We start from the raw sequence: 24920 nt of genomic DNA, 5'->3' as shown, positions 1-24920 counted from the left end.
GGGTTCCACCAACCCTCCAGGGAAGATCTGAAGATGGCAAGCACAGGGGCAGGAGGGGAGGAAATTGCACTAGTGGTAATCCTTGCATGAGTTCAGTTATTTAGTTGAATACCACCCCATCTATGCAACTGAGCTTTTGGGGAATAAGATGGGACGCAGATACGACAGACTGAATTAAATATAATATTTTCATACAATGAGGTCCTATACCTGATGACACACTGGAAGCAAAATAATTCATGTTGTCATGCTTAAGGAATGAACAGCGGTTTTGCCATATGAAGGCTTCATTACTTGGCTTTCTGATCTTGACATCTCTTGGCTGGTTTGCTGGCAAAGGATTGAAGGCTTCCGGTAAGATGGGAGTGGACAACCAGTGGCTGCACGTGTCCCTCAGCCTGATTTAATGTGGCCCTCGTCCTAATTTCAAAATCCCTCTGCAAGGGATAGTTTTAGACTTCTGGCAAGAGTGGTCTGTTCTTCTGCCAGCAACCTGTTTGGTAGAATGAAGGAGGGAGTGAAAGAGAAAAAGGAGTGCCAGAGAGAGAGAATGAGAGAGGATGAGAGAGAAGGTGTAGACCCACCCACATATAGTTCTAGTCCTGCCCTCTGCCAGCATACAGCCCCTGACACCTGAGAAAATGTGCCCCTCAATATTGCTAACCCCACTACAATACTTTAAATATGATTTTAATTTATTTATTTTTAAGGAAATGAGTAGATGTGAACACATTGCTGGCAACAGCCCCAAACTTTGGAATTTAAAAAAGAGCACCTTTGCCTAATAACACACATAGAAAGCTGCAATACTAAGGCAGACCATAGTTCAACTAGTTCAATATGGCTTGTTGTTGTTGTTGTTTAGTCATTTAGTCGTGTCTGACTCTTCGTGACCCCATGGACCAGAGAACGCCAGGCACTCCTGTCTTCCACTGCCTCCCGCAGTTTGGTCAAACTCATGCTGCTAGCTTCGAGAACACTGTCCAACCATCTCGTCCTCTGTCGTCCCCTTCTCCTTGTGCCCTCCATCTTTCCCAACATCAGGGTTTTTTCCAGGGAGTCTTCTCTTCTCATGAGGTGGCCAAAGTATTGGAGCCTCAGCTTCATGATCTGTCCTTCCAGTGAGCACTCAGGTCTGATTTCCTTCAGAATGGATAGCTTTGATCTTCTTGCAGTCCGTGGGACTCTCAAGAGTCTCCTCCAGCACCATAATTCAAAAGCATCAATTCTTCGGCGATCAGCCTTCTTTATGGTCCAGCTCTCACTTCTAGTAACTGGCAATAGTGCCAGAGTTTCAGACAGGGGTATCACCCAGCCCTACCTGGTTTCATACAGAGTCTTTCCTAGCTCATACCTGGGGATGCTAGGGGTTGAACCTGAGAGTTTTTGAATGCAAGGAGCATGTTCTGCCACTGAGTTACGGTCCTTCTGCAAAGGTACCTCTACCCCCTGCTCATATGGCACTATAGGGGGCCTGCAAAAGACTATCTTGTTTTGTGTGATTGGGTGATGACAAACACAGTGACAAGCTGGAACGCTCTCATTCTCACAGTGCAGATATTCCCGGAAGGTATGGCATCCGACCCTAGAAAGACTGCCTTGACTTTCCCACTGTTCAGGGGGGATAGAGACCCAAACTATTTTAATGCCAGATAAAGCTGTAAGGCTGTGTCTCACAAGAAAGTGCCCATCAGAATTGTGTGTGTATATATGTGTATATATATAGACATTTTAAAAATCCAGCTGACTGAAGGAGATTAGGTCGCATCTCAGTTATTGAATTTGTTGTTGTGCTTGGCAGAGCAATGGACAGAGGAATTCAGAGAGAAACAACTACTGAATTTCAGTGGAGTGGATGTCTAATAAGATGAACCTTTCTAGGAATCCCCTTTGACCTCTTCATTACTGAATGCTCTGTTATGTTCAGCTATGCTATAGCTAGAAGCAGAACTTCAGCTACAGTCCTCATCTTCAAGAGTGACATATTGGAAGGTTGAGAAAGCCAGTTGAATGGATCTCTGCAGGGTTTGTTAACATGGGGAAGTGTGTGGTTGCTTTACCCCGGACCTAGCTGGCACCCCAAACCATGTTTACCATTCTTTTGGAAAAGTTCCAGAAGTGGAGGGATTATGGTGTGGTCAATGTGAGCTGAGTGGCAAAAACTGTGCCTGTGGTGAAGCAAACACACAGTGGCTTCACTGTGAACCAAATTCCTCCTGTCAACCCATATTCTCCATATGGACATTTGAATTGCCTCTTTGTCTTCCACAGATAGGTACAGAACATGGCCTCATGGGATCCATTTTTGATGCACCAAGTCAGCAACTTTAGATCAAGCTGGCCATTGAGTGGCTGGTTAATAGCTACAGTCGCTCCTTTGTTGGGCCATTCAAACACTCCTCTTATGGAATGTGCATATCATTAGTATAATGACCAAAACAAAATTCCAATTCTTTGAATTTGGGACATTCCACATTCAGGCTCCTAGCCATACACTGTCATTCTGAAGAAGCGAAGCTGCCTCTGTTTTAAATAATAATAGTAATAATAATAATAAAATTAATTTTATCAAGCAGAATTGAAAAGGAATGCCAAAAACTGTAGAGACAGAAACCTGTCACATTATTTATTTATTATTATAAAAAATGTTTTTACCTTGCTTTTTCCTTTAAGACACACAAGGTGGTTTGCCACATGACAGAAGAAGCATTTAAATGATCAGTTAAAAATGCAAACTAATAGACGAGGGGTAACCAACATGGTGCTTTTTCCAGATGCTGCTGAACTACATCTCCTATCATCCCTGATCATTGGCCATAACAATAGCTGGTTCTGATGCAAACTGGAGTTCAAAACCATCTAGGGGGCACCACATTGGCACCCTGTAGGCAGATAAAGTAGTTACAGCAGGTAAAGCCCTTCAAGTATTGGATATTTCAGGAGAGATTATCACTAATGACTTGGCAGGTTAGATGCCTGTTGCAAAGGAAGGTCCTCGCATAGTGAGGACAGAAAGCAACCAAAGAGGGGGCTTTAACAGTCGCAAACTGCTATTTAATATATTTTTCATAGAATGTGCAGAAAGGCCACCACAGGGAGAACTTTTAGATATGCTCTAATCACATCAAATGAAAAGTTTTCCTGTGAGGTCAATTACCTCACAGTCAGCTGTGAGCAACTGATGAGTAGCCAAGTGATTCTCATGCACGGTGAGCAAGCCCTTAAACTTTATAGCCTTTGATGCTATATGCCACACCATGCTATGAAGCAGAAAGAAGGACTACCACACAATGTGAAGCAGAAGGAAAAGATATGAGGAGCAAGACCAATCTTCAGCTAAGAAACTTGTTAACCCACCCACCTCAGGTGTACAGAAGCCTCTGCGTGGCTATATCAGCTGTCAGTTCCAGTGATTTTTTATGTGTACATGGAGAGCTGTTCCATCTTTCTCACCAGCATTGATGCTGGTGCTAGTACCACTCCTTTTGTTAGCTGTTACTTCCAGCTCTCTGCTAAGGGCAGTCAATAGATAAATAGCAATGGAAGCATCAGGTGTGCTATTGAAAGGACTAGACTAATTCTTGGTGTCTGTGGCAACCCTCAGAACTATAGCTACTACAAGTAAATAGGCTTCTGTGAAACATAATGCCCAGGATACTTTAACCTACCGTATTTTTCGCTCTATAAGACGCACCAGACCACAAGACGCACCTAGTTTTTGGAGGAGGAAAACAAGAAAAAAAATATTCTGAATCTCAGAAGCCAGAACAGCAAGAGGGATCACTATGCAGTGAAAGCAGCAATCCCTCTTGCTGTTCTGGCTTCTGGGATAGCTGGGCAGCCTGCATTCGCTCCATAAGACACACACACATTTCCCCTTACTTTTTAGGAGGGAAAAAGTGAGTCTTATAGAGCAAAAAATACGATATATAAAGTCTAATGCTGGTGTTTTGCACCACACACACTCAAATGTGATTATGGTTGCTTCCTGCAATTAGTATGTCCAAGGTTATTCCGTTGAAGTGACACTCTGTAAAAATTAGAATATCTGCTGAGAAATGATGACATCTCTGCATCAAGGCTGGCGTGGGAGTGAAATTGTCTTTATCAGTTTTATGTGAAGAATGTGCTTTCCTGTGTATATTTGGAGAGGCTTGGATGATGTAAAAATAAAATACAAAATAACTCTGAGGCTAGGGATTCAGTTTCCTTGCTGACACAAATAATGTGGCTGAGATCACAACATACTTTTAGTATCTTCTGGAACCTAAATAAAGATCAGCAAGCAGCAGAGGCAACAAAGTAAATTGATAAAGGATCGGTTTCATGAGAAAAGAGGCAACTTTCCCCCCTTTTTATTTTAAATGTGAGATTCAGCAATTTAGGAAGGATTTTCAAAGTCAACCTAATGAAAGGTCAGTGATTCTACCTAGGAAGGGTGAATGAATTGCCGCACTTGGACAGAATAGAAGTGGGCAGTCCATGCTTGTTCCTTGAGCTGTTTTGCACCCCAGATTTACCATGTTTGTTTTCCAGGGTGATCTAAAGCCTTTCAGATATATTAATACTCCCTTTTGTATTTGTTCTGTCATATTTTGCAAATGCCCATTAAACACATTTTTTTCATTCAAGTCTCCCATTGCCCTTTTACAGGATAGTTCCCTAAGGAATTTAAAATGCAGTATAATTCTCCTAAGGAAGCAGATGTCTTATTCATGGTTATTAAAAAGACAGGCATATTAATCCTCAACGCTTAATTAAAGGATCTTGCAGTTGAACTGCAAGCATCATGGAAGAGATCATGCCTGGGCAGGCTTCCTCAGTATTGGTCACATATTTGACATTTATCTCTGGCAGTTGGTTATATTTGGTCATGAACATGCTATCTTGCTTTTGTTATTTTATTGGAAACCGCTTTGGGATTACAGTGTGATGAAGGGTGGTTTATTTGCTAAATAGATAAAGTACAGTGGTACCTCAGGTTACAAACACCTCGGGTTACAAACACTTCAGGTTACAGTCTCCACTAACCCAGAAGTAGTACCCCGGGTTAAGTACTTTACCTCAGGATGAGAACAGAAATCGTGTGGCGGTGGCGCAGCGGCAGCTGGAGGCCCCACTAGCTAAAGTGGTACCTCAGGTTAAGAACGGTTTCAGGTTAAGAATGGACCTCTGAAACAAATTAAGTTCGTAACCAGAGGTACCACTGTAAATTATTTCCTTTGCCTCTAGACTGTGCATGTTTATGTGCAAGCCTAGTGGCAATCAATCAATCAATCATCAATCGTTTATCCACCCTCCATTCCTATTTAACTTGTCATCTTAAAGGTGCTCATGCCTTTTTCATTCCCTGTATCTTATTCTCTATATAGTGTATCTACATGCTGGCCTCTGGAGTTACCACATGGCTTAGGCTGCAATGTACTCACTTTATGAGCCATTTTGTCCCCTCTCCCCTCCTCTTGTCCAGTGACTGCATCTGTGAAGCAACAATACTCCGATAACATCCGCTGGATCCAGGAAGCCAGGAGGCACAATTTGGTATGTGGATCCTGCCAACTAAAAGAATGACTGTGTGCACTGCTCAGATTCAGTGTCATCATTTTAAAGGGCATATGGAAGACTGAGCCCAATCAAAAACCTAAAACTGTTGTCTTGGTAAATGGTTGTCTCTGTGTTCTCAGTGCCAGAATCTCACTGGCACCTTCCTAAAGCAATTTACATATAGGCAGGGGGGGACAGAGTGGGGCTATAGTATGTGTATGTGACATTTGCCTTGGCCTCCAGGCCTCTGAAAAAAAATTAATCACCTTCTGGATACAGAGGCGTCTCACACGCCTGCATTCATGAGCATCCCAGTTCACACTATCACATTTTCCTCATTCATTTGTGGCTTGAGTAGATCAGACAGCATGTGATAAAATGGCCATGCGGCTATGCTGCCTTCTGCATTTTGAATCACATTTGCCACATCATTGCAAAGCTGCCATCATTGGGCTGAGCAATGATGTGGCTTGCAAGGAGGAATAAACTAATTCTCTCAGTTCTGCTCCATGAAACGTCTGAAATTATGACATTCCTTTTGGTTCCATTCCAGTTGAATAATAATAGCACTCCCAGTTTTTGGAATAGAATGGATTTTGTGCATGTGTCCAAAATGAAGAAATACACAAACCTTTTCCTAAAAAAATAAATCAATCCATCTCTCTCTCTCTCTCTCTCTTTAAAAAAAGTAAAAACAAATTGGCCAGAATTGTACCTCTAATTCACTTAAGGGTGTGTGCGATTTCTGCCAAGTCCACCTCCATATGCAGCTGCTCCAAGCTGCATTCCCACACCATTCCCAAGAACCAACAACAACCCATGGGATCAAATCTTTGGGATCACAGTGGGCTGTGAAAGGGGGGGGGGGAGAGCAGGAAAGTCCCATACAATGAACACAAATTCTGTTTCAAAGGCAAGTTAGGGTCCAAGCCATTGCTTGTATTTTTATTGTTGTTGTTTTTAATGTTTGCAATATCACAATTTGTAGACAAGTACAATTGCTAATTTTTTTTGGGGGGGGGGAGATTAAAATTGAGGTGCAGTTCATTTTTTTAAATTTGCATTTTTTTTACTACAAAGATGTAAGATTTGAAAACAGTTTACAGGTTTTATTTCCAATTAAGCATACATACATTATGTTAAAGAAAAGACGCAGAAAAGAGAGGAATATCCTCTTGTTGGCTTGCCAAATTCTGGAAATGTACCTCCCGAACAAGAACAGATTTTAATTTTTGCTCCATTAAACATATCTGACTCAGTGGAACCTCAAAATCTGGGTTGGAACCCTGCAGAGGTGGATTATCTAAGTAGCCCTGGTTCCAAACTTGGCTGTATGCAGAATCCAGCCTAGTTCTATTCAGGTCACTAGTTCTCATTGAGGTGATGCATGCAGGGCGGACCTTTCATGATGGATTGCTTTTTTATACGAAAATTCTCTGCTCTTAGAAAACTAAGCACCAGAGAAAAGTTGGAACCCTTGTCCCTGACACCTATTTTCCTTTGAACAGAGAAGCATTAAAACATTTGAGGCGCCCCATCTGCAATCTGAAGTAGCCCAGCTCAGACACAGATTTATTACTTTAGCAAAAACTAGGCCATAGTTGCTGCACTAACTGGGTCATGTAAATTGGAAGGGGCTTTGGAAAATTTCCAAGCTAACAGGACTTTCAGGGAATATTTTCATTTCTGGCAGGCAGACCTTTAAAGAAAAAGTGCTTTCAAGCAGTCCAAGGCAGCCAATGTGTGATTTATTCTTATGATGAGCATTAGTCCTTCAGCACCAAAAGCCAAGCATGAATCCCAAAGCATGGGTAAACTGCCCACTGCTATTTTTGTCCAACATTAGAAATGTTTCAAATGACACCCTGTCAGTACAAATGACCTAAATGTGAAGAGCTTAACTGCTAAAGCTCTAGGATTGGGATGAACCAGGTGTTGCCAAACTCTGGGAGCCTGGGAGGCACATTTGCAAACGAGATAAACTGTTGCTGGGGCCACACATGCACCACAACTGTGCACCCAGAAACAATAAAAGGCTTCTTTAATAGACATCTGAAGGCAGCCCTGTACTGTATAGGGAAGCTTTTAATGTGTGGTGTTTTGCTGTGGTTTTATAATTTGCTGGAAGCTACCCAGAGTGGCTAGGGCCACCCAGTCAGATGATGATGATGATGATGATGATGATGATGATGATGATGATGATTATTTCAAGCCTAATGGCATCATCATAACATAATCATTGAAGATGTGTATTGTGAGGAAAAGAAATGTCACTGGCTCACATCTGGAGCATTGGAGATATTTCTATTATTTCTATTTTCTAGGTTGTGGGTTCCCAAGCCAGAATTTTGTACTCAGATCAGAAGGGTCGTGTTGCTATTGCACTGGCTATTAACCGAAGCATCGCCGAAGGAAAAATTAAGGTAAATTCTCTTTGCATATATCACTTTGGTGTGACCTGCTTCTTTTCCTCTAGCATACAAGATTAACCTGTGATGGAAAAAGCCACATGGTTCCGCTATCTAGTAAATACATGTTGAACATCACCCACATTGGCAGGATAAGGTAAAACATTGGGACAAGGATATTTCCTTTAAAAATGCAAACCACCTGAAGCCAATGAATATGCAGCAGAATAACGAAGAATATCGGGTTGAAATTGTGGGATGTGAAACACAGAGCAGTCAAATACAACATTCCTAGAGTAGACATAAAAGGGGGTGTCTGGACCAGCCAGTCAGAACTTGCTGTTTCCTCCTGGGCTGGGACAGACTTCCTCTACATGTGACCAGAGGTGGGCATGACCTCACCTATTCAGGTAACAAAATACCTCAGCGGAGGCAGCCATATCCCTCTCTGACTCCATTCCTCAAAGAAGCAACATCTGCTTAGTCTGAGATGCTCTCTTGGCTTCCAAGAGAGGACAAAAGAACTATCTTCTTATGGGATAGATTCCAGGTGTATATATTTTGTAACCTAAATTTGCCTTCTGGGATCCATTTGTGAACAGAATGTGAGTAAACTATTTTATATACCATATTTTTCGCTCTATAACACGCACCTGACCATAACACGCACATTGTTTTTAGAGGAGGAAAACAAGGGAAAAAACATTCTGAATGAAACAGTGGATGTATCATTTTTGGGCTTCATGCTGTGGCCACAGACATGTGATCTGATGGTGAATTTGGGGTGACACAATGCCAAAATCCTGAGAATCCCTGTGGATCCATGCTTTGTAACCACATTTTTGCACCATTGCAGCCCCAGGCAACAGTGGGTGCGTGATTTTTTTGGTGCAAGATGTAGCCATGGACATGCTATGTGATCTGATGGTGAATTTGGGGTGACCCAATGCAAAGATCCTGAGGATCCATGTGGATCCGTGCTTTGTATCCACGTTTTTGCACCACTGTGACCCTAGGCAACAGTGGGTGCATGATTTTTTTGGTGCAAGATATAGCCATGGACATGCTATGTGATCTGATGGTGAATTTGGGGTGACCCAATGCAAAGATCCTGAGGATCTATGCTTTGTAACCACATTTTAAGTGGGGAGCGAAGGAAAAACAAAGAAGGGATATTAGAGGGGTGTGCAGAGAAGCAGCTGGCTAAGAATGCAGGAGAGGGATTTAACGGGTTGGAGAAAAGAAAGGCAAAAGTTTTTCCCCACCCAAGCCAGCCAGCCAGCCAGCCATATCTCTCTCTCTCTCTCTCTCTCTCTCTCTCTCTCTCTCTCTCTCTCTCTCCCTCCCTCCCTCCCTCCTCCTCTCTCTCTCTCCCTCCCCCCTCTCTCTCTCCCTCCCCCTTCCCCCTCTCTCTCTCCCTTCCCCCCCCTCTCTCTCCCCCAGCAGCAACTGAGCTTGCCTGGAGGGGAGGGGCTTTCCCTGCTCTTTGTTCCGTTTCAGCAAACACAGCAACGAAACAGAGGCAGGTGGGCAGTAAGACCCTGAGGCAGAATGCAGGAAAGCAGCCGCTTCCTCTTTTCAGTTTTCCCTTCTCAGTGAAGCGCCGAGACTTGATTTTTGCCTGGCGATTTGAGATTTGCCTGATTTTTCGGCTCCAGGGACCACACATTCGCTCTATAACACGCACAGACATTTCCCCTTCCTTTTTAGGAGAAAAAAATCTGCGTGTTATAGAGGGAAAAATACGGTAATTTTATACAAGACTGTGTTGTGTCTAATCTTTTTATGAGGGGATAAGGGGGAATTACCAAGAAACTTATTTTAGAGGCTTAAACAAGCCTGGCAAAGACATTATCTGCTGTACGAGTTTAAAAAGGGGAATGTTACTCTGTTAAATTGTAGAACTTGTTAACACAAGTTGGGAAGGATATACAGTAATTTAACAATATATATCCTCTCCTGCCTCCCTGAACATTCCCACAGAAATGAAGTTGGCTCTAACACTAACCACATGGCATGATAAGGTTTTGTATAAAATGTGGGGTTTTAAAAATTTATTTCTGAACCCAACTCCTTTTTAAAAACCTGTTAGGAATGACCAGTGGTTTTCACAGATATTCCTTCCTATTTATTTCAGTACAACGATTCATGACAGAGAAATGTGGCTAAAGTATATTTTCTGTCCAGGAGGCATACAATAGGAAATAACCGTGCATATCAGCTTCCAGTATTGGACCCCAGGATCTTTCTCCAGAACAACCCATTAATATAAGATACTTTTATCAATCAAGAATGACTATAAATGAAAAACGTAGGTCAAACCCTCATGCCGATCTATCATCTCTCTCTCTCTCTCTCTCTCTGCATGATCTAATGTCATGGTTTCCATCTTTATAAGTGCACTACAAGCAGACCACATAATTTGCTAGCAGCCTAAAACAGGGCCATGCTCCATATCTTTCCACTTCAATAAGTTTAAGCTTTTTATCAAACACAAGCACTCACTGCTAAAGTCTTTCCCTGAGAAGATGTCAGCTGGTACCTCCATCTGGACTGGTCTCCATACTAAAATAATTTACAGCAGGGATTGAGGATGAAGATAATCCTTTAATCTTGCCAGAAGATCAGAAACAAAAATTCGTTCTCCTCACCAGGTCTGTCATTTCTGACCCATCCCATTAGAGAGCCATGCCAGATGGCAATAGGAAATTCTGGGAGTGATTTAGGTTTGAAACCCTATGCCAACTTAACTAGGAGCAAGCCCCATTGAACTCAATGGGCCTTCTTTTAGAGCAAGCATTTTTGGAATCTAAAAGGGTGGATTTTGTGATCACACTTCCCAGTCTCTTTTTTTCATGGCAAAGCTTTTCTGTGTATGTTCTTCATGCAGTCAGATCTGTATTTAAAATGGAGTCTGACAGAGTTGTGCATTTGGGGAACCATATGTAAAGATATCCAGGGAAAGCCACCCCATGGCCATTTCTGGAAGCTGCCACAAACAAACATATAATTAGGGACTTCAAACATAGTGCCCTTCAGATGTTGTTGGACTGCATGTACCATCATCCTTGACCATTGACCATGCTGGTTGGAGCTGATGGGTGTTCTGGTCTGGGTGGGACTCTGCTGGCTCCCAGTGTTACAAAGTCACCCTAAATCCTGCACCAAGTGTGGCCCGGTTCATACATAACAATAAGCCAAACCATAGCTAACAAGCAAGTGTGGGGGGACACAGAGAAAAAATGGCAGCTGCTTCACTCCTTCCCTGGTCTTTCTGCTGCCATGTTACCGGGTGCTATGCCATAGTTTGGTTTAGTGTACATTTGTCAACTGATGCTCTCTCCTCAGCTTTTATTTTATATTGCAGGCACCAGTTGTCCTTAGTCGAGATCACCATGATGTAAGTGGGACAGACAGTCCTTACAGAGAAACGTCGAACATCTATGATGGATCAGCATTTTGTGCAGGTCAGCTGAATAGGTGCATAGTCTCTTTTGAGTGATCAGAATTGATTAAGATGCGAAAAATAATTTTGCTGAATAGCATAGAGAATTTTAGTCTGGTAGGTAAGATTTCTTGCTACACAGGTTGCCCACAATTCACTGATGTCAAAATAGGGGGTGAGGGAGATCCTGAATCATCCTTGGCTTGGAAGGTTAACTAGGTTATGGTTGTCTGAACTTCCATCGGGAATATCCTACTTTTTCCGAGGCAGTAAGTAGGCAGAGATGGCATAAGCACGCACAGGGTGATTTAAAAAAGGAGTTGTAAAAATAGCACATCCTTTGCAGCTAGAGTACAGAACTTGAGTGCACAACTTAAACACATAGACCAGGATAGTGTAAACATTATATTCTAACTATTTATAATGCAAATGGTCATTACCCCATCAATACACAGGGAGCTAATTCAAAGAAGGACAAAATGCCCATCCCTGAATAAAAGAGAGAATTTCAGAATCTACAGCTATTCTCGCCCCTGAATGACAAGCTGAACCTGCTGGTATTCCCATCTCTACCCAGCTAACCAAGACCCAGCATCTGATAGACAGAGCTACTAGAAGTTAAACAAAATGTCAGGTGTCAGTTCAATGAATAAATTTGTGGCAGTTCAAAACATAAAAATGCAGATACCCTGCCTAGTGGAGGGAAGGGGAAGAAAGGCCGACGATTAAATCACTGTGGAAATTCTCCTTCTTCCCAAGATTCTGCACATTTAATGGTTGGCATCTGTCTGTCTTGGGAGACCACGGTGGAGTGCACTTTCAGGGGTGAAGCCAAACCATTGGAGGGTTACAGTGCTTGATGTGGCTGTAGAGACCGATACTGGAGAGATATGTTTTGTTGCAGCTGAGGCAGATGAAAGTGTCCAAATGCGCCATGGTGTTTCTTTTCTCTGCGCTCCTCCCAGCAGTCATTTCTCCTCTGGTTACTGCTATGGGTCCACGCCTTGACTGCCTATCTCCAAGCACTGTGGTCGTCTGCAAGGAGTTCCCACATGGCAGGGCTGATGTTGCCAGCATGCATGTCATGTTTGCAGACATCTGTGTAATGCCTTCAGTTGCCCCGGCTGACCTGTTTATTGCACATTCTTCCTGATTTGTTTGCACAAAGTTTGTGAGAAGCTTAGATGACACCACCTGTTTGTTGAACATTCAGTCTTATTTGTGGGGATGTTGCATTATCTCACCTTTTTCAGTGCATTTCCCCATCAGTTCCCTTATTGGGAATGTTTGTGCAAGACCACAAAATCAACTTTAATTGTGCAGCCTATATTTGCTAGTGTGTGGTTGAATCTCACCCTCCATCCCCCAAAAACAACATTCTGGAAACGCCCTTAGATATTTTCCAGGACGAGGAATTTGCTTGTAAATAATAACATTCCATTTTTATATGGTTGAATTTCAGATAAGCTGAAGTTACTTAAGAAGTGTTTATCAGTTTTATAAGTACACATAACATGAGAAAATGCATTTATATTTTTTATTTAAAGGATTGTATTTTTATTTAAAGGCAGCCTTTCAGGGCAAAAGCCCTCCCAAGGCAATTTACAGCCACTGTAAACATACTTACTTGAAGCCAGTTAAATTAAACGAGAAACATCCAGCCTGCCCCAAACTGAATAACTCAGAGACATACTAAAATGCATCAGCAATGCCTACAATCTATCACAATCTATCCATTCTCAAGGAAAGGCCTTCAGAGACGTGATCTTTCCAAGGATTTCAACAGGCTATGGAACAGATTGTGTTCTGTTATGCCTGGGTTGGGGAGTCTGTTACCTCCTAGATGTTGCTAGACTTCAGCTCTCATAATCCCTGACCATTAGTCATGCTGGCTGGCGCTGCCTGCCTGATCACCTGTCTGAGGAAAGGACAGGTCATGAGCCAGCATAGTGATGCTCATAAGGAGGAGAAGCAAAAGCAGACACTCCTTGGGCTGCCTGCCCTGGTCAGGCCTATTCCTCATACAGTGGTACCTCAGGTTACATATGCTTCAGGTTACAGACTCTGCTAACCCAGAAATAGTACCTCGGGTTAAGAACTTTGCTTCAGGATGAGAACAGAAATTGTGCTCCGGTGGCGCGGCGGCAGCAGGAGGCCCCATTAGCTAAAGTGGTTTCTTCAGGTTAAGAACAGTTTCAGGTTAAGTACAGACCTCCGGAACAAATTAAGTATGTAACCAGAGGTACCACTGTAGTTCAGGTGACTCACTAAGGATGTCTTGAGTTCCGGAATTAGCACTGGCTGTGCTTTAAATTGCTATGGCATCTGGCAGCAATCTCAAGTTTGCCACACAGATCTGCTACCATCGCATTTGCTTTCGCCCTCTGGCAACAATGTTAGGGCAATGTGGTATCTGGAATGGAAACAGCCAATGCAATGAAGAAAGAAAGGAAAGCTTTGGGTTCACAGCTGCAAGTCTATTATGCGCTTTCCCCCACATTAACCTAAGAATCCCCATGCTTCGATAATGCATCTGCTTTCTCACTCCACAGATATGGCTGTTCAGAATTTTGTGGGAGACTCATTCAGAGGAGCCACCTGGGTTGCCTTGCACAATGGTGGTGGCGTTGGCTGGTAAGGAGAATTTGTCTTCAAAAGGAAGGGAGACGTCGTTTCCTGAGTAAAGGAAGTGCCATGCGGCTGCAGCAAAAAACAGCAATGGTTATAGGGGAACAGGATTGAGCTGCTGAAGGCCATGCCTTCATGGGAGTCTCTATTGCTTCTGTTTCAAACTTTATAAATGACAAAGGGTAGTGTGGCGTAAGCTTTTGTTGATGACAGTCTGATGTGGACTCATGAAAGCTTATGCCGTGACAGATTAAAGTGCCACACTTTGTTGTTTTTGCTGAAGCAGCCTACTGTAGTTACTCCTCTGGAAAGACTTTAAAACAGCGAAGGGGAACCTGTGGCCCTCCAGATGTTGTGGGGTTCCAACTCCCTTAACCAGCAATAGCCAGTAGTCAGGGATAGTGGGGGATGGAAGTCCAGGAACATGCAGAGCACCACAGGCTCTCCATCTGTGCTTTAGAAACACATCAAGGTGCCCCACACAATCTCTATGCAAGTTAATGAAAACTGAGGAACAGTTGTGCTTTTATATAGCTCCAGTGGGATTCATTCAGCACAGCCCATTATTGTGGGCTGCCTTTGAATGAATTTACAGTATTAGCTGCCTTCAGAGTGCAAAACCAGGATACGAATGGTTTAAGTAGACTCTGCTGGAGTTTGAGGTTTCTTTTTATTGACTAATATTGCAAGATTCTCTTCTAATTCATTCCCAGATCTTTAAAAAAGTCCCAGATGTTAAGACAGTGACCACTGCATTCAGTGGAAAACTGACTACTATTATGGTAGTTTTGAGGTTTTCTCTCTCGCTCGCTTTCTTTCTAAATAGAACTTACTTCCAACACCATATTAACTTGCCTAGTTCTTCAGGGTGCCAGTGGATGAGATGCATTTCGATTCCCCGCAAGCTGCATTTAAACCTGTGACCTTTGGACCCCAATATAACATGTCCATATGCTAAAATGCAGCAAGGGATCGCTGATACAAAACAGGTCAGGTGCCAGTCTGCTTTTTCCTCCGCTCTCACTCCAATTAGTTTTAGCTTTGTTTCTTTCTTTTTTAAGGAGCAAATTAAACCTTTTTTTCTGTGCGCACTGAACCTGGAAGATTTCTTAGAGCATGATATCCTCCCCAAGCTCTTAGTTAGGCACAACAGTCCCTGCTCTTTTCCTTTGCCTCAACCTCGCAGCGCTTGTCCATTGAGGTTTTCACCTATTCTGCTATCCTGGTTCCTGTCGTGCTGGCAGATATAAATGATCACAGGAACCACACGGTCTATATTCAGCTAGTACAGCTAGCTTCCTGGAATGGTAATGGGTTGTTGTGCAAGTTGTAGTTCAACATCTGAAGTGACATAGATTCCCCAATCCCTGCTCCATACCAGTGGTGGAACATATGCCCGCGCAAGATGTGCCACCCACTAGCCTGCCATTTTGTCACCCCCCCTCAGTCATGACACCCAGGGCGAACCACACAACCCTTCCTACGCCTCTGGTCCAGACTATACTGAGCTAGATGGACCAATTACCTTATTCAGAATCAGGGCAAGAATCAGGCACCTTTCTGTGGGTTGTATCCAATGAAGTTGGCCTCTTAGCACAAGGACTTCCACCTGTACAATGAGACTTCTGCCCTCTTGTGTTTCTCCTAACATGTAATTCTGACCCAGTCAAAAGATAACAGAGTCTGATTTCAATGAGGTAAATATGCAATTTAAGCTCATACTTTCCATTGGCTACTTTGCACTAAATAGGAAGGGTAAAAAAGCCCTAGTGATAATACTTCACCCTCCATGGTGGCTGTCTGCATTGCCCATAAGAAGGAATCAAGGTGATCTGAAGTTTGAGGTTGGTGGGGACTGCAGAGTGCTCGGAAAGTTCATTTTTTAAAAGGGATTAGTACCAGTTCAAGTTCAACCCCTCCAAAATGGAGCCAATTCCATTACAGTTCAAGACACAATGCATTCATGTGGTTCTCACAATTTTTTCAGCCTTCAAAAATTTTACAAGCTGCTCTGCTGAAGGTGGCGCTGTGGGTTAAAGCCTCAGCGCCTAGGACTTGCCGATCGAAAGGTCGGCGGTTCGAATCCCTGCGGCGGGGTGCGCTCCCGCTGCTCGGTCCCAGCGCCTGCCAACCTAGCAGTTCAAAAGCACCCTCGGGTGCAAGTAGATAAATAGGGACCGCTTACCAGCGGGAAGGTAAACGGCGTTTCCGTGTGCGGCTCTGGCTCGCCAGAGCAGCGATGTCACGTTGGCCACGTGACCCGGAAGTGTCTCTGGACAGCGCTGGCCCCTGGCCTCTTGAGTGAGATGGGCGCACAACCCCAGAGTCTGTCAAGACTGGCCTGTACGGGCAGGGGTACCTTTACCTTTAATAAGACTAAGTGAACATCAAAACATTCACACACAGTACAATGTGAAGAATTGCTTTATTTGTTTTCCCCAACAATTATGATCTTTAAGCTGAAACAAAATCACTTTTCAGATACGTAAAAATGGAAAATGCAGTGCCCACAATCAGATGCAGAGCAATGTGTGATGAAACCCATACAAACTACAATAAAATCATGTTCAACTCACCTGGGAATTATGGGAAGTATTTTCAGGTGTGAGTCAGAGAATTTTGAATTAATTCACTGAATTAATCTGATTAGTTCATGCCCAGCACTGGGATTGGCTGCATTGGATCCATACATCTGGTCCTTGAAAACTCCATCATTCAGACATGCTTTTTTTCAATCTTTCATCAGTTCATGATAAAATGTGTGTGCTGTCTTATGTCTGTGAGGCTGAGCATTCCATTGTCAATACTGCTGGCTAGAGAACTGACAGATCTGAACTGCAGTGTTTTTACCAATGGATAAACACATGGATTTATCAGCCACTTCTAATATGCATGTTTTAGTTTCCTTTCCACAAATTTTTATTCATCCTTCAGAGACTGAAGTGATATTTTTGTTTATAGGCTGATAATCATGCCGCCTAAACAGAGCTGAACATTAATTACTTACTCACAGGAATTGGAATCATTTTACTATTAGCTGGAGCGTATAGGGAGTTACATTAGGGTTGGCCATTGTTAAGGCAGCTCAGTTCTGAAAGCCCATTTATTAGCAGGAGGCCAAAGTGACTTGTAGCAACAAAGAGACAGAGGCAATTTACCAAATGAAGTACACAGTCAACAGTGTGATGTCTTGATTGCAAGAGGGGCCTGAAGTTCTTTGATCACCTTGGATGGAGACATCTGGAAATTATAGGAGGTAGCTTAGGTCAAAATGCCACATCTTTCTTTAATTATTTGAATATATGACCCAGTACTAATGAGGGCAAAGCGCTCTCCAATAAAAGTGAGAAGACTTGTTGGAAAATTCAGCTTAACAAACATGACTTGTTGTAAGTTTAATTTATGAGCATTTTTAGGCATGTGGAGTGGGGCAAACCTGGACCTCACTGTCTTAGCTATTGAACTGCATGGCAGAATTCTAGATTTGACTCCAGTATGAGAAACTTAGAAAGTGATTTTGACCAGGCATCACACAGAGATCGGTGGAGGAACTACAGCACTTGGAAAAGCATTGTAAATTGGTGCTTAATCTCAGCATTGCCTGAACATCTATTTTTTACTCATATCATGCTGGCCTCTGTGGCAATACTGATTTGGTCCCTGAAGACATTCCCCCCCCCCCCCCGGCAACATTAGTTGAATCTCAGTTCACTGTGTGGCTACTTTAATCCATTTTAAGATCTTCCAGCCATGTTAGCCTACTGCAACAAAAATAGGGGAAACTCTTGTAGAACCTTAAACACCAATAAAAGACAAGCAAACACTTTTGTGGATTGCATCTGATGGTGGAAGCTCATGCCATAATGAATCTCTTAGTCTTTAAAATGCAACAAGACTCCTTTGTTTGCCTTGTCATCCATTCTGTCAATTTCAGTGTATATCCAGTATTTTAAGGTTTTCCTCTGGAGTAGAATTTCACCTCCCTCTCGTCCCACCCCAAACCTGCTCCAGAGAGTTGGGGGACCCCAGAGCAGTGGTGGGGTGTGTGTGCACAGGATAAAAGCAGGGGAGGAGAGGGAGAGAATCTTTTGTTGGCTGAGTGGAAGTCAATCTGCTCCTTAGATACTTTGTTAGATACAAACTTATATATTTTAGAATGCTTACACAACTTAGGCTTCAGCCTTGGTCAAATTCTGACTTGTTGCCATAGCTGGAGAAAAATTTAGAATGTTTGGAAATGGGTTTAACTGCCATGGCTTCTTTCAACACAGAATTGTAGAACTATGTCTCCCTTCTAAGTTCCCTTTTTTAAAAAGGAGGCATACCTTTAAATAAATATAGCAGTTAAATAGAGTTGAAACTAGTTCATTGTGGTTGTAGTCTAAAACTTTCTTTAATGAACAGTGGGGTGGCATTTTACAGAGCTTTTCAGCTAACTGTTTTCTGTGTTTGACTCACACCTGGGCATCTAAGAAAAGTAGCACAGTCTTTAATTACTTTTTTCCCAGCTGCAGCCTCTACATATGAAGGCACCCTTGAAGTATCAGCTTCTGCTCTGTTTAATCTGTTATCATCTCGGCTTTAAAAACATTTGAAGGCCTTCAGCCACATTTACAGCATGTGTTACAGGTTATAGAGTCTGTTGAGTTCTGCTTTGTCCCCGTTATCCACGATAACTAAAATAGGAACATCCAGATATGGTGTGGTATACATTTAAGTACCAGGTAGACGTTGAGTACCAGCTACCTGGGGTAAAGAACAGGCAGTGATCATCCCTTTCACGCCTTACTTGTGAACTTCAGGAGCGTCTGGATGCAGAATGCAGTGGTACCTCGGTTTATGAACTTAATCCATTCCGGAAGTCCGTTCTTAAACCAAAGCCGTTCTTAAACCGAGGTGCGCTTTCCCTAATGAGGCCTCCTGCCGCCGGTGCCCTTTGACCGTTTGGCTTCCCTTTGTAGACTGAGGTAAAGTTCACTAACCAGAACACTACTTCTGGTTTTGCGGAGTTCCTATACCAAATAGTTCGTAAACAGGGCTGTTCTTAAACTGAGTTACCACTGTACCGGACTAGATTGACACTTGCAAAGAGCAAATGTCATGCTCTTACGACTTGTCAGCAAGGTAACATGAAAACAAATCCCCCAATAACAAAGCCTGGAGGAACTGGGGGAAAAAACCAACCTATTAATTAAATAATTAATGAAAGAATACTTTCTTATAATTCCATTAGGACCCTATTCCAAGGTCTTTATTCATATTCCAAAGTGGTCATTGCCACCACAGCAACTGAATTCCACACTGCAGTGTAATCAACTTCAATAGCCATCGCCTGGCCTTTGAGAAAACCAGTAACTTTAGCCACTTAATCATCAGACATGCAGGCATTTTCATTATTTGTTTAAACAAGTACTTGTTTGGACTATCTTGTACTCAGGAGAATCGCAGCAAGCTCAACCCTTGGCACCGGCACTTTAATAAGAATTGATCTTGCTGGCTGGGCATAGTGTGGGAAAAGGCAAAAATCCTTATCCTGCACCAGGATTCTCAGAGTCCATTACTTGAACTGGCCATTTGCCATCAGTTAAATGTGCCCATTTACAGCACTGTTTTAGGTCTAATATGTATCTTTCATTCCCCCCAAATGTGTGTCTGATTGTAGTGGCTGGCATGTGATTTATTCGACTCCAAAAAAGTGATTAAAAAAAAAAAATTCATTTTAAAGGGGAGAAGTGATAAACGGAGGATTTGGCCTTGTCCTGGATGGCACAGCAGATGCTGAAGAACGTGCGAAGATGATGCTAAGCTGGGATGTTTCCAATGGAGTAAGCCAATATGCTTGATCTGCTTATTCTGAAATATTGCTTGGGTGTTTGTTTGTTTTTAAATGTATTGAAAAATACAGAATTTCGTAAATGTCTTAGTAAGTTCATGTGAAATCACAAAGCGTCATTTCCTCAGCTAGCTATTTTCTAATGAAATGTAGCACTTGCAGCTTTAGTAAGGTCTACAGGAGTTTGTCCTGTACAACGTTCTAAAAAACAGCCCTAGTCCTGTGCAGTGAGGAATATGGCTCCAGTTTAGCTCCAGTAGCTGAAGGTTTTTTTCTTGTGGAGGCAGGTCAGTGTTACTGGGTCTTGGATTCTGGGTCTTTAATTTTGCAGGAGGGATTTGAGCAACTGAAAACCATCCTGCTTTAGTGGACATAGTCAATTTATCATGCAGGACTCAAAAGGGATTTGCTCTGCATGTAACTCCCTTTATCACTGCTGAAAGAGATGTAGGTATGTCGTATAGGAAGTTAATCTTTAGGCTTGAGCCACTGAGGAACACTCTTAATAAGCCTCGTTTATCAGAGGCAGATGATAAAAACAGCAGCCTGTAAACAAAGCTTGAACTTACGCGATAACTGCGGGATTCCTCCAGGCGCTTTCCTCAGATTTGAACACTTCAAATCTGATTTTCAAACCCTCAAAGCACAGTGTTTTCCTAGCCTCTTTAAATGTGGGAAAGGCTTTATCACTGTACTCAGTCAGTTTTTAGGAGTGCTTAGCTCCGTGTAATACCTCCCCATATAACGAGCAGCGATTGCTCAAGAAATGCCTGTATCTAAAATGGAACATATTACAGATCACCTTAGTATTTCCATTACATCAGAGGGAACCTTGTGAAACGCCCTGTTGATACTGTGACTGCCTGTGGTTAGTGCTGGCCAATAATCTTGTAACTGGAACTAAAACATACCAGGTTTACTTTAAAGGGGGGCAGGGACAGCCAAGGCAGGCATAGGCAAACTTGGCCCTCCAGATGTTTGTGGCCTACAACTCCCATGATCCCTAGCTAACAGGACCAGTGGTCAGGGATGATGGGAATAATAGTCCCAAAACATCTGGAGGGCCGAGTTTGCCTATGCCTGGCCAAGGGGGTGAAGGAGCTAGATACTGTACTGAGAAATCAAATTTGTTAAAAATGAGAACCATTTGATTAGAAGTGTTCTCCTATGATTGACATAGCCGAGAGACAAATGACTCTTTTCTTAATTTATACCCATTTTCTTTTGTTCCTATGGACAGGTTGCTAGACGCTGTTGGTCCGGCAACAACAATGCATATGAAACCATCTGCCAAGCCATGCAGAAAGACAAGAAGCTGAAGGTGACTCTTCCACATAAGGTCGTAGATGACAATATCCTGGAACAAGCCTTGAGTTGTTAACCTTATACTAAATTTTTTATTCTGCCTTTTTTAAATAATAACAACAACAGGCTTTGAACAATGCTCTTCTGGTCTTCAACAAGCCTTAGTTAAGTTGGCATAATAAACACGCCTTTGAGTTTGTCTTCCAGGACAGTGGACCCTTTTTATTTTCATTTTTTGGAAACTCCAACCTATGGTACTTAATATTCAACAGTAATGGACATCTTTCCATCACATCACAGTGAATGCTTCCCAACCAAAGAATCTATCCAGCATGAGTTGTATTGTCAACATCTATGGTTGTTTGTCAGTCTAGAAATCCAAGCACAAGAAATAAGGACACACATGTTCCATTTCTAATGCTCTTTTAAGCAACCCATTTTTCAGGTCAAAATCCAGCATTGTTATTATGAGAATATTTATGCCTGTGTGTCAGCACTTCAGCTGCTCAGGAGGGTCTGACACGGGCCCCCATTGGAAATCCATTTACAGTGGTACCTCGGGTTACAGACGCTTCAGGTTACACACTCCGCTAACCTAGAAAGAGTGCTTCAGGTTAAGAACTTTGCTTCGGGATAAGAACAGAAATTGTGCTCCAGCAGCGCGAGGCCCCATTAGCTAAAGTGGTGCTTCAGGTTAAGAACAGTTTCAGGTTAAGTACGGACCTCCGGAACGAATTAAGTACTTAACCCGAGGTACTACTGTATTTGTTGATTTGGATACCCGATTCCTTAGCTAATTTATATACACAACAAGGGTGAAGCATTCACTTAATTGTTTGCCTGGATGATTTGCCTTCCAAGCACTATGGATGGATGGATCAGAGTTGTCCCACAACCCATTCTTCACTCACCTCCCCTGAATTCTACTGTTTGTCCACCCCCTTGCTTATATCCCTATCTGTCTATCAGGGATGTGAGAACTCACCATCACCACCACATCGCATTCCTTGTCATCCTGTCTCATAGCATCATTCATCTCCTCTGCAACTTCATCTCCAGCCATAAAAAAGGAAAGAACATGCCACCATTTTGCACCACAGTTTGCAAATGGCCTACAGAAGAGTTGGTGCCTTTTGGTCCTGCACAATGCCACAGCTGTGATGGGGTTGTGGCTGCTAGCTGGAATGGAGGCAGGAATGGGCCTCGGCTGCTGCTGGTCGAGATCTTTTCAGGCTGACAGAGCTGCAGTGATGAATCACACTCGGTGGTGATATATCCAATGTAAAAATTGCTCACAGTTGTATCTCTTAGGTCACAAAAGCTACTTCTCCGTTCAGAACATTCCTGACTAGATGCCAGATCACACACACACAGAGTGATATATTATCTTCATGTGCTTTTGATTTTGGAATTTGCCAATAAATTTAAAAGCTCCCGGTTCTATTGGAGCTTACCCACACCCAGTTTGCATGCAGACAATGCCAAATATTTCAACATCTCACTTAAAAGCTTTTGGCCATAGATTGTAAAGCCAGATATTTAGCTTCTTCAGTGACATCAGAGAAGGGAGGGCTCCCTCCTTGTTAGTTTATTATTATTATTATTTTAGTCGAACCCCAAGATCCAGTAACCAGAGCCTGGTACAACAGACAAACAGTCAGAATTAAAGAACAGCATGCCTCTGAGCACATTCTGAGCCTAGGAATCTGTTTTCAGTACAAGAACTGATCAGTCCTTTCACAAAAAGGTCAGAACCCGATTAGCTTTCTTCGTTTCCGCAACCTAGGTGAGGAAAGACACTTCTCTGTTGCTATTTCAATGTGCTAATAATGAGATGTAAATAATCATCTCCCCCAAGAGTATTGTAATTATTAATTGTTAATCTAGAATAGTTAACCATCAACAAAAACAGTTTAACTATTTAGTTTAACTAAATAGTTCAAACTGCTTTTTATAAAGTAGTTGTAAATACATGAAAAGTGGCTGAACCATGGGTTTAATTAGTGAACGCAGCATAGATACTGGGTAAATTGGGGTCTCAATTTCTGCCATACTTGCTCATTAATTCATTGCAGAATTCAGAGAAGTTTGAATCTTGAAGGATGGCTGTTTGGTTCACACACCATTTCAGGAAGTGCCAATTTAGCAGAGAAACAATGGGTGTGTCAAAAGTTAGGACCAACATGCATTTTTTCCCCAAGGTGGTATAGCACCACCTGCTGCTTAAATGATATTGTAGCAATTACAGTACAGTTGTGGATATTTTTGGTGCAGTATTTTTTATTTTTGGAGAGTAGTAATTTGGAGAGAGAGGAAGGAGGCTTTTAAAGGGTGTTCCCCACTTACACGATTTTCACTGTGTTTCGGGTGCCTAAACTTGTGTAAAGTGGGGAGTCATCTGTACGTGGTGGGAATACATCACATTTCTTTACAACTTATGTATTGTATCGTTATGAGTTGTTGGGGATAGGCTGTATGCTTCAGCTCCCTTCTAATTCTTGGATACAGATGGATTCATTTCATTGAATAGCCAGACTAGCTTCCTGGTGAGCTAAAGTTCTCTAAGTGTGGGCCATTAAGGTAACAAAGGACGTAGCTCTGTGCCAGAAAACAAATTGGTGAGACCCCTCCCTCAGCTCGCTGGTAGTTCACAAGGTCAAGGCCAGAGTGGAGAGTTATGTGAGCTAGAAGGTGGTAGGCTGGGGGACAGAGTTATGCCTTATTTCTGCTTGAATCCAAGGCTGTGGCTATGGGAGAAGCAAGAGTCTCTTGGAGTGTTAATGCTGTGAACCTCTCCATCCCAGGCTCAGATTGTATATATGTGTAAATAAACCATATATCCTAAAGACATCACAATCTTGGCAGGCCCTCACTGCAAGGAAACCTGAACCCCTGGGTAAGTGCCTTGAAACCCTGGGATTTTGCACTGCTTGGAGATTGCGGTGGCGGGTAACAGTATCTTTAGTTGCTTTCACTGGTATGATTTAAATCACCTTAAGGTGTATGTGAAAGGCAATTCCCAAACGAACTACTGTATTTTTTGCTCTATGAGACTCACTTTTTCCCTCCTAAAAAGTAAGGGGAAATGTGTGTGTGTCTTATGGAGCAAATGCAGGCTGCGCAGCTATCCCAGAAGCCAGAACAGCAAGAGGGATTGCTGCTTTCACTGCGCAGCGATCCCTCTTGATGTTCTGGCTTCTGAGATTCAGAATATTTTTTTTCTTGTTTTCCTCCTCCAAAAACTAGGTGCGTCTTGTGGTCTGGTGCGTCTTATAGAGCGAAAAATACGGTAATAAATAAATGTAAACAAGAAGGATCCAATCTAGGTGTAAGCCTCTTTCAACAGAGGAGGTGGAAACTGTATTATTTCTGACACTTAGGTTCGTCCTGAACATGAAAAGCACATTCTCATGTGTTCCACCTGCGACATCGCCGTACTTTGCAGGATCCCTTCCTTTGCATGATGGCCACTAACGTGGATGACTTTAAAAGAGGATTAGGCAACTTCATGGAGGAGAGGGGCTATCAATAGCTACCAGCCACGACGGCTATAGCTCTGCTTCCACAGTCGAAAGCAGCAATATTTCTGAATTCCAGTTGCTGGAAACCACAGGAGAGGGAAGACAGCTCTTGCGCGTCAACCCTGCTTGCAGGTTTCCCACGGGCGTCTGGTTGGCCACTGTGGGAACAGGGTGTTAAGACGGGATGGGCCACTGGCCTGATTCAAGACGGCAGCTCTTATTTTTGCATACCCTTT

The 24920-nt window shown here is 42.7% G+C and overlaps 1 protein-coding gene and 1 long non-coding RNA gene across 3 annotated transcripts in view; one reads left to right on the top strand and one right to left on the bottom strand.

Annotated features, from left to right (window-relative positions):
• The window catches only part of UROC1 (urocanate hydratase 1), a 54745-nt gene extending 33376 nt beyond the window's left edge, over nucleotides 1-21369 (top strand). The window contains exons 15-20 of one of the 2 annotated variants that reach the window (XR_014560529.1): nucleotides 5471-5541; nucleotides 7869-7967; nucleotides 11320-11419; nucleotides 13950-16045; nucleotides 16379-19850; nucleotides 21099-21369. Coding sequence is in view for 1 of the 2 variants with exons in the window: in XM_083723960.1 (XP_083580086.1) it covers nucleotides 5471-5541; nucleotides 7869-7967; nucleotides 11320-11419; nucleotides 13950-14031; nucleotides 19751-19850; nucleotides 21099-21239 (593 nt within the window). In the remaining variant the exon portion in view is untranslated. The remainder of the gene's footprint in view (nucleotides 1-5470; nucleotides 5542-7868; nucleotides 7968-11319; nucleotides 11420-13949; nucleotides 16046-16378; nucleotides 19851-21098) is intronic. The other variant, XM_083723960.1, reaches the window with a different exon arrangement.
• A 1953-nt stretch (nucleotides 21370-23322) lies between these two features.
• On the bottom strand, nucleotides 23323-24765 carry LOC310838246. The gene is made up of 3 exons (XR_014560847.1): nucleotides 24639-24765; nucleotides 24452-24570; nucleotides 23323-24191 (listed from the first exon to the last, which is right to left on the bottom strand). It is a non-coding gene; the product is annotated as an uncharacterized lncRNA (long non-coding RNA).
• Nucleotides 24766-24920: the final 155 nt, after the last annotated feature.

The sequence above is a fragment of the Podarcis gaigeae genome (assembly GCF_964106915.1).
Source record: "Podarcis gaigeae genome assembly, chromosome: 2".
Lineage (NCBI taxonomy): Eukaryota > Metazoa > Chordata > Lepidosauria > Squamata > Lacertidae > Podarcis > Podarcis gaigeae.
The sequence above is the reverse complement of the archived record's forward strand: the minus strand, read 5'-3'. Positions and strand labels throughout refer to the sequence as shown.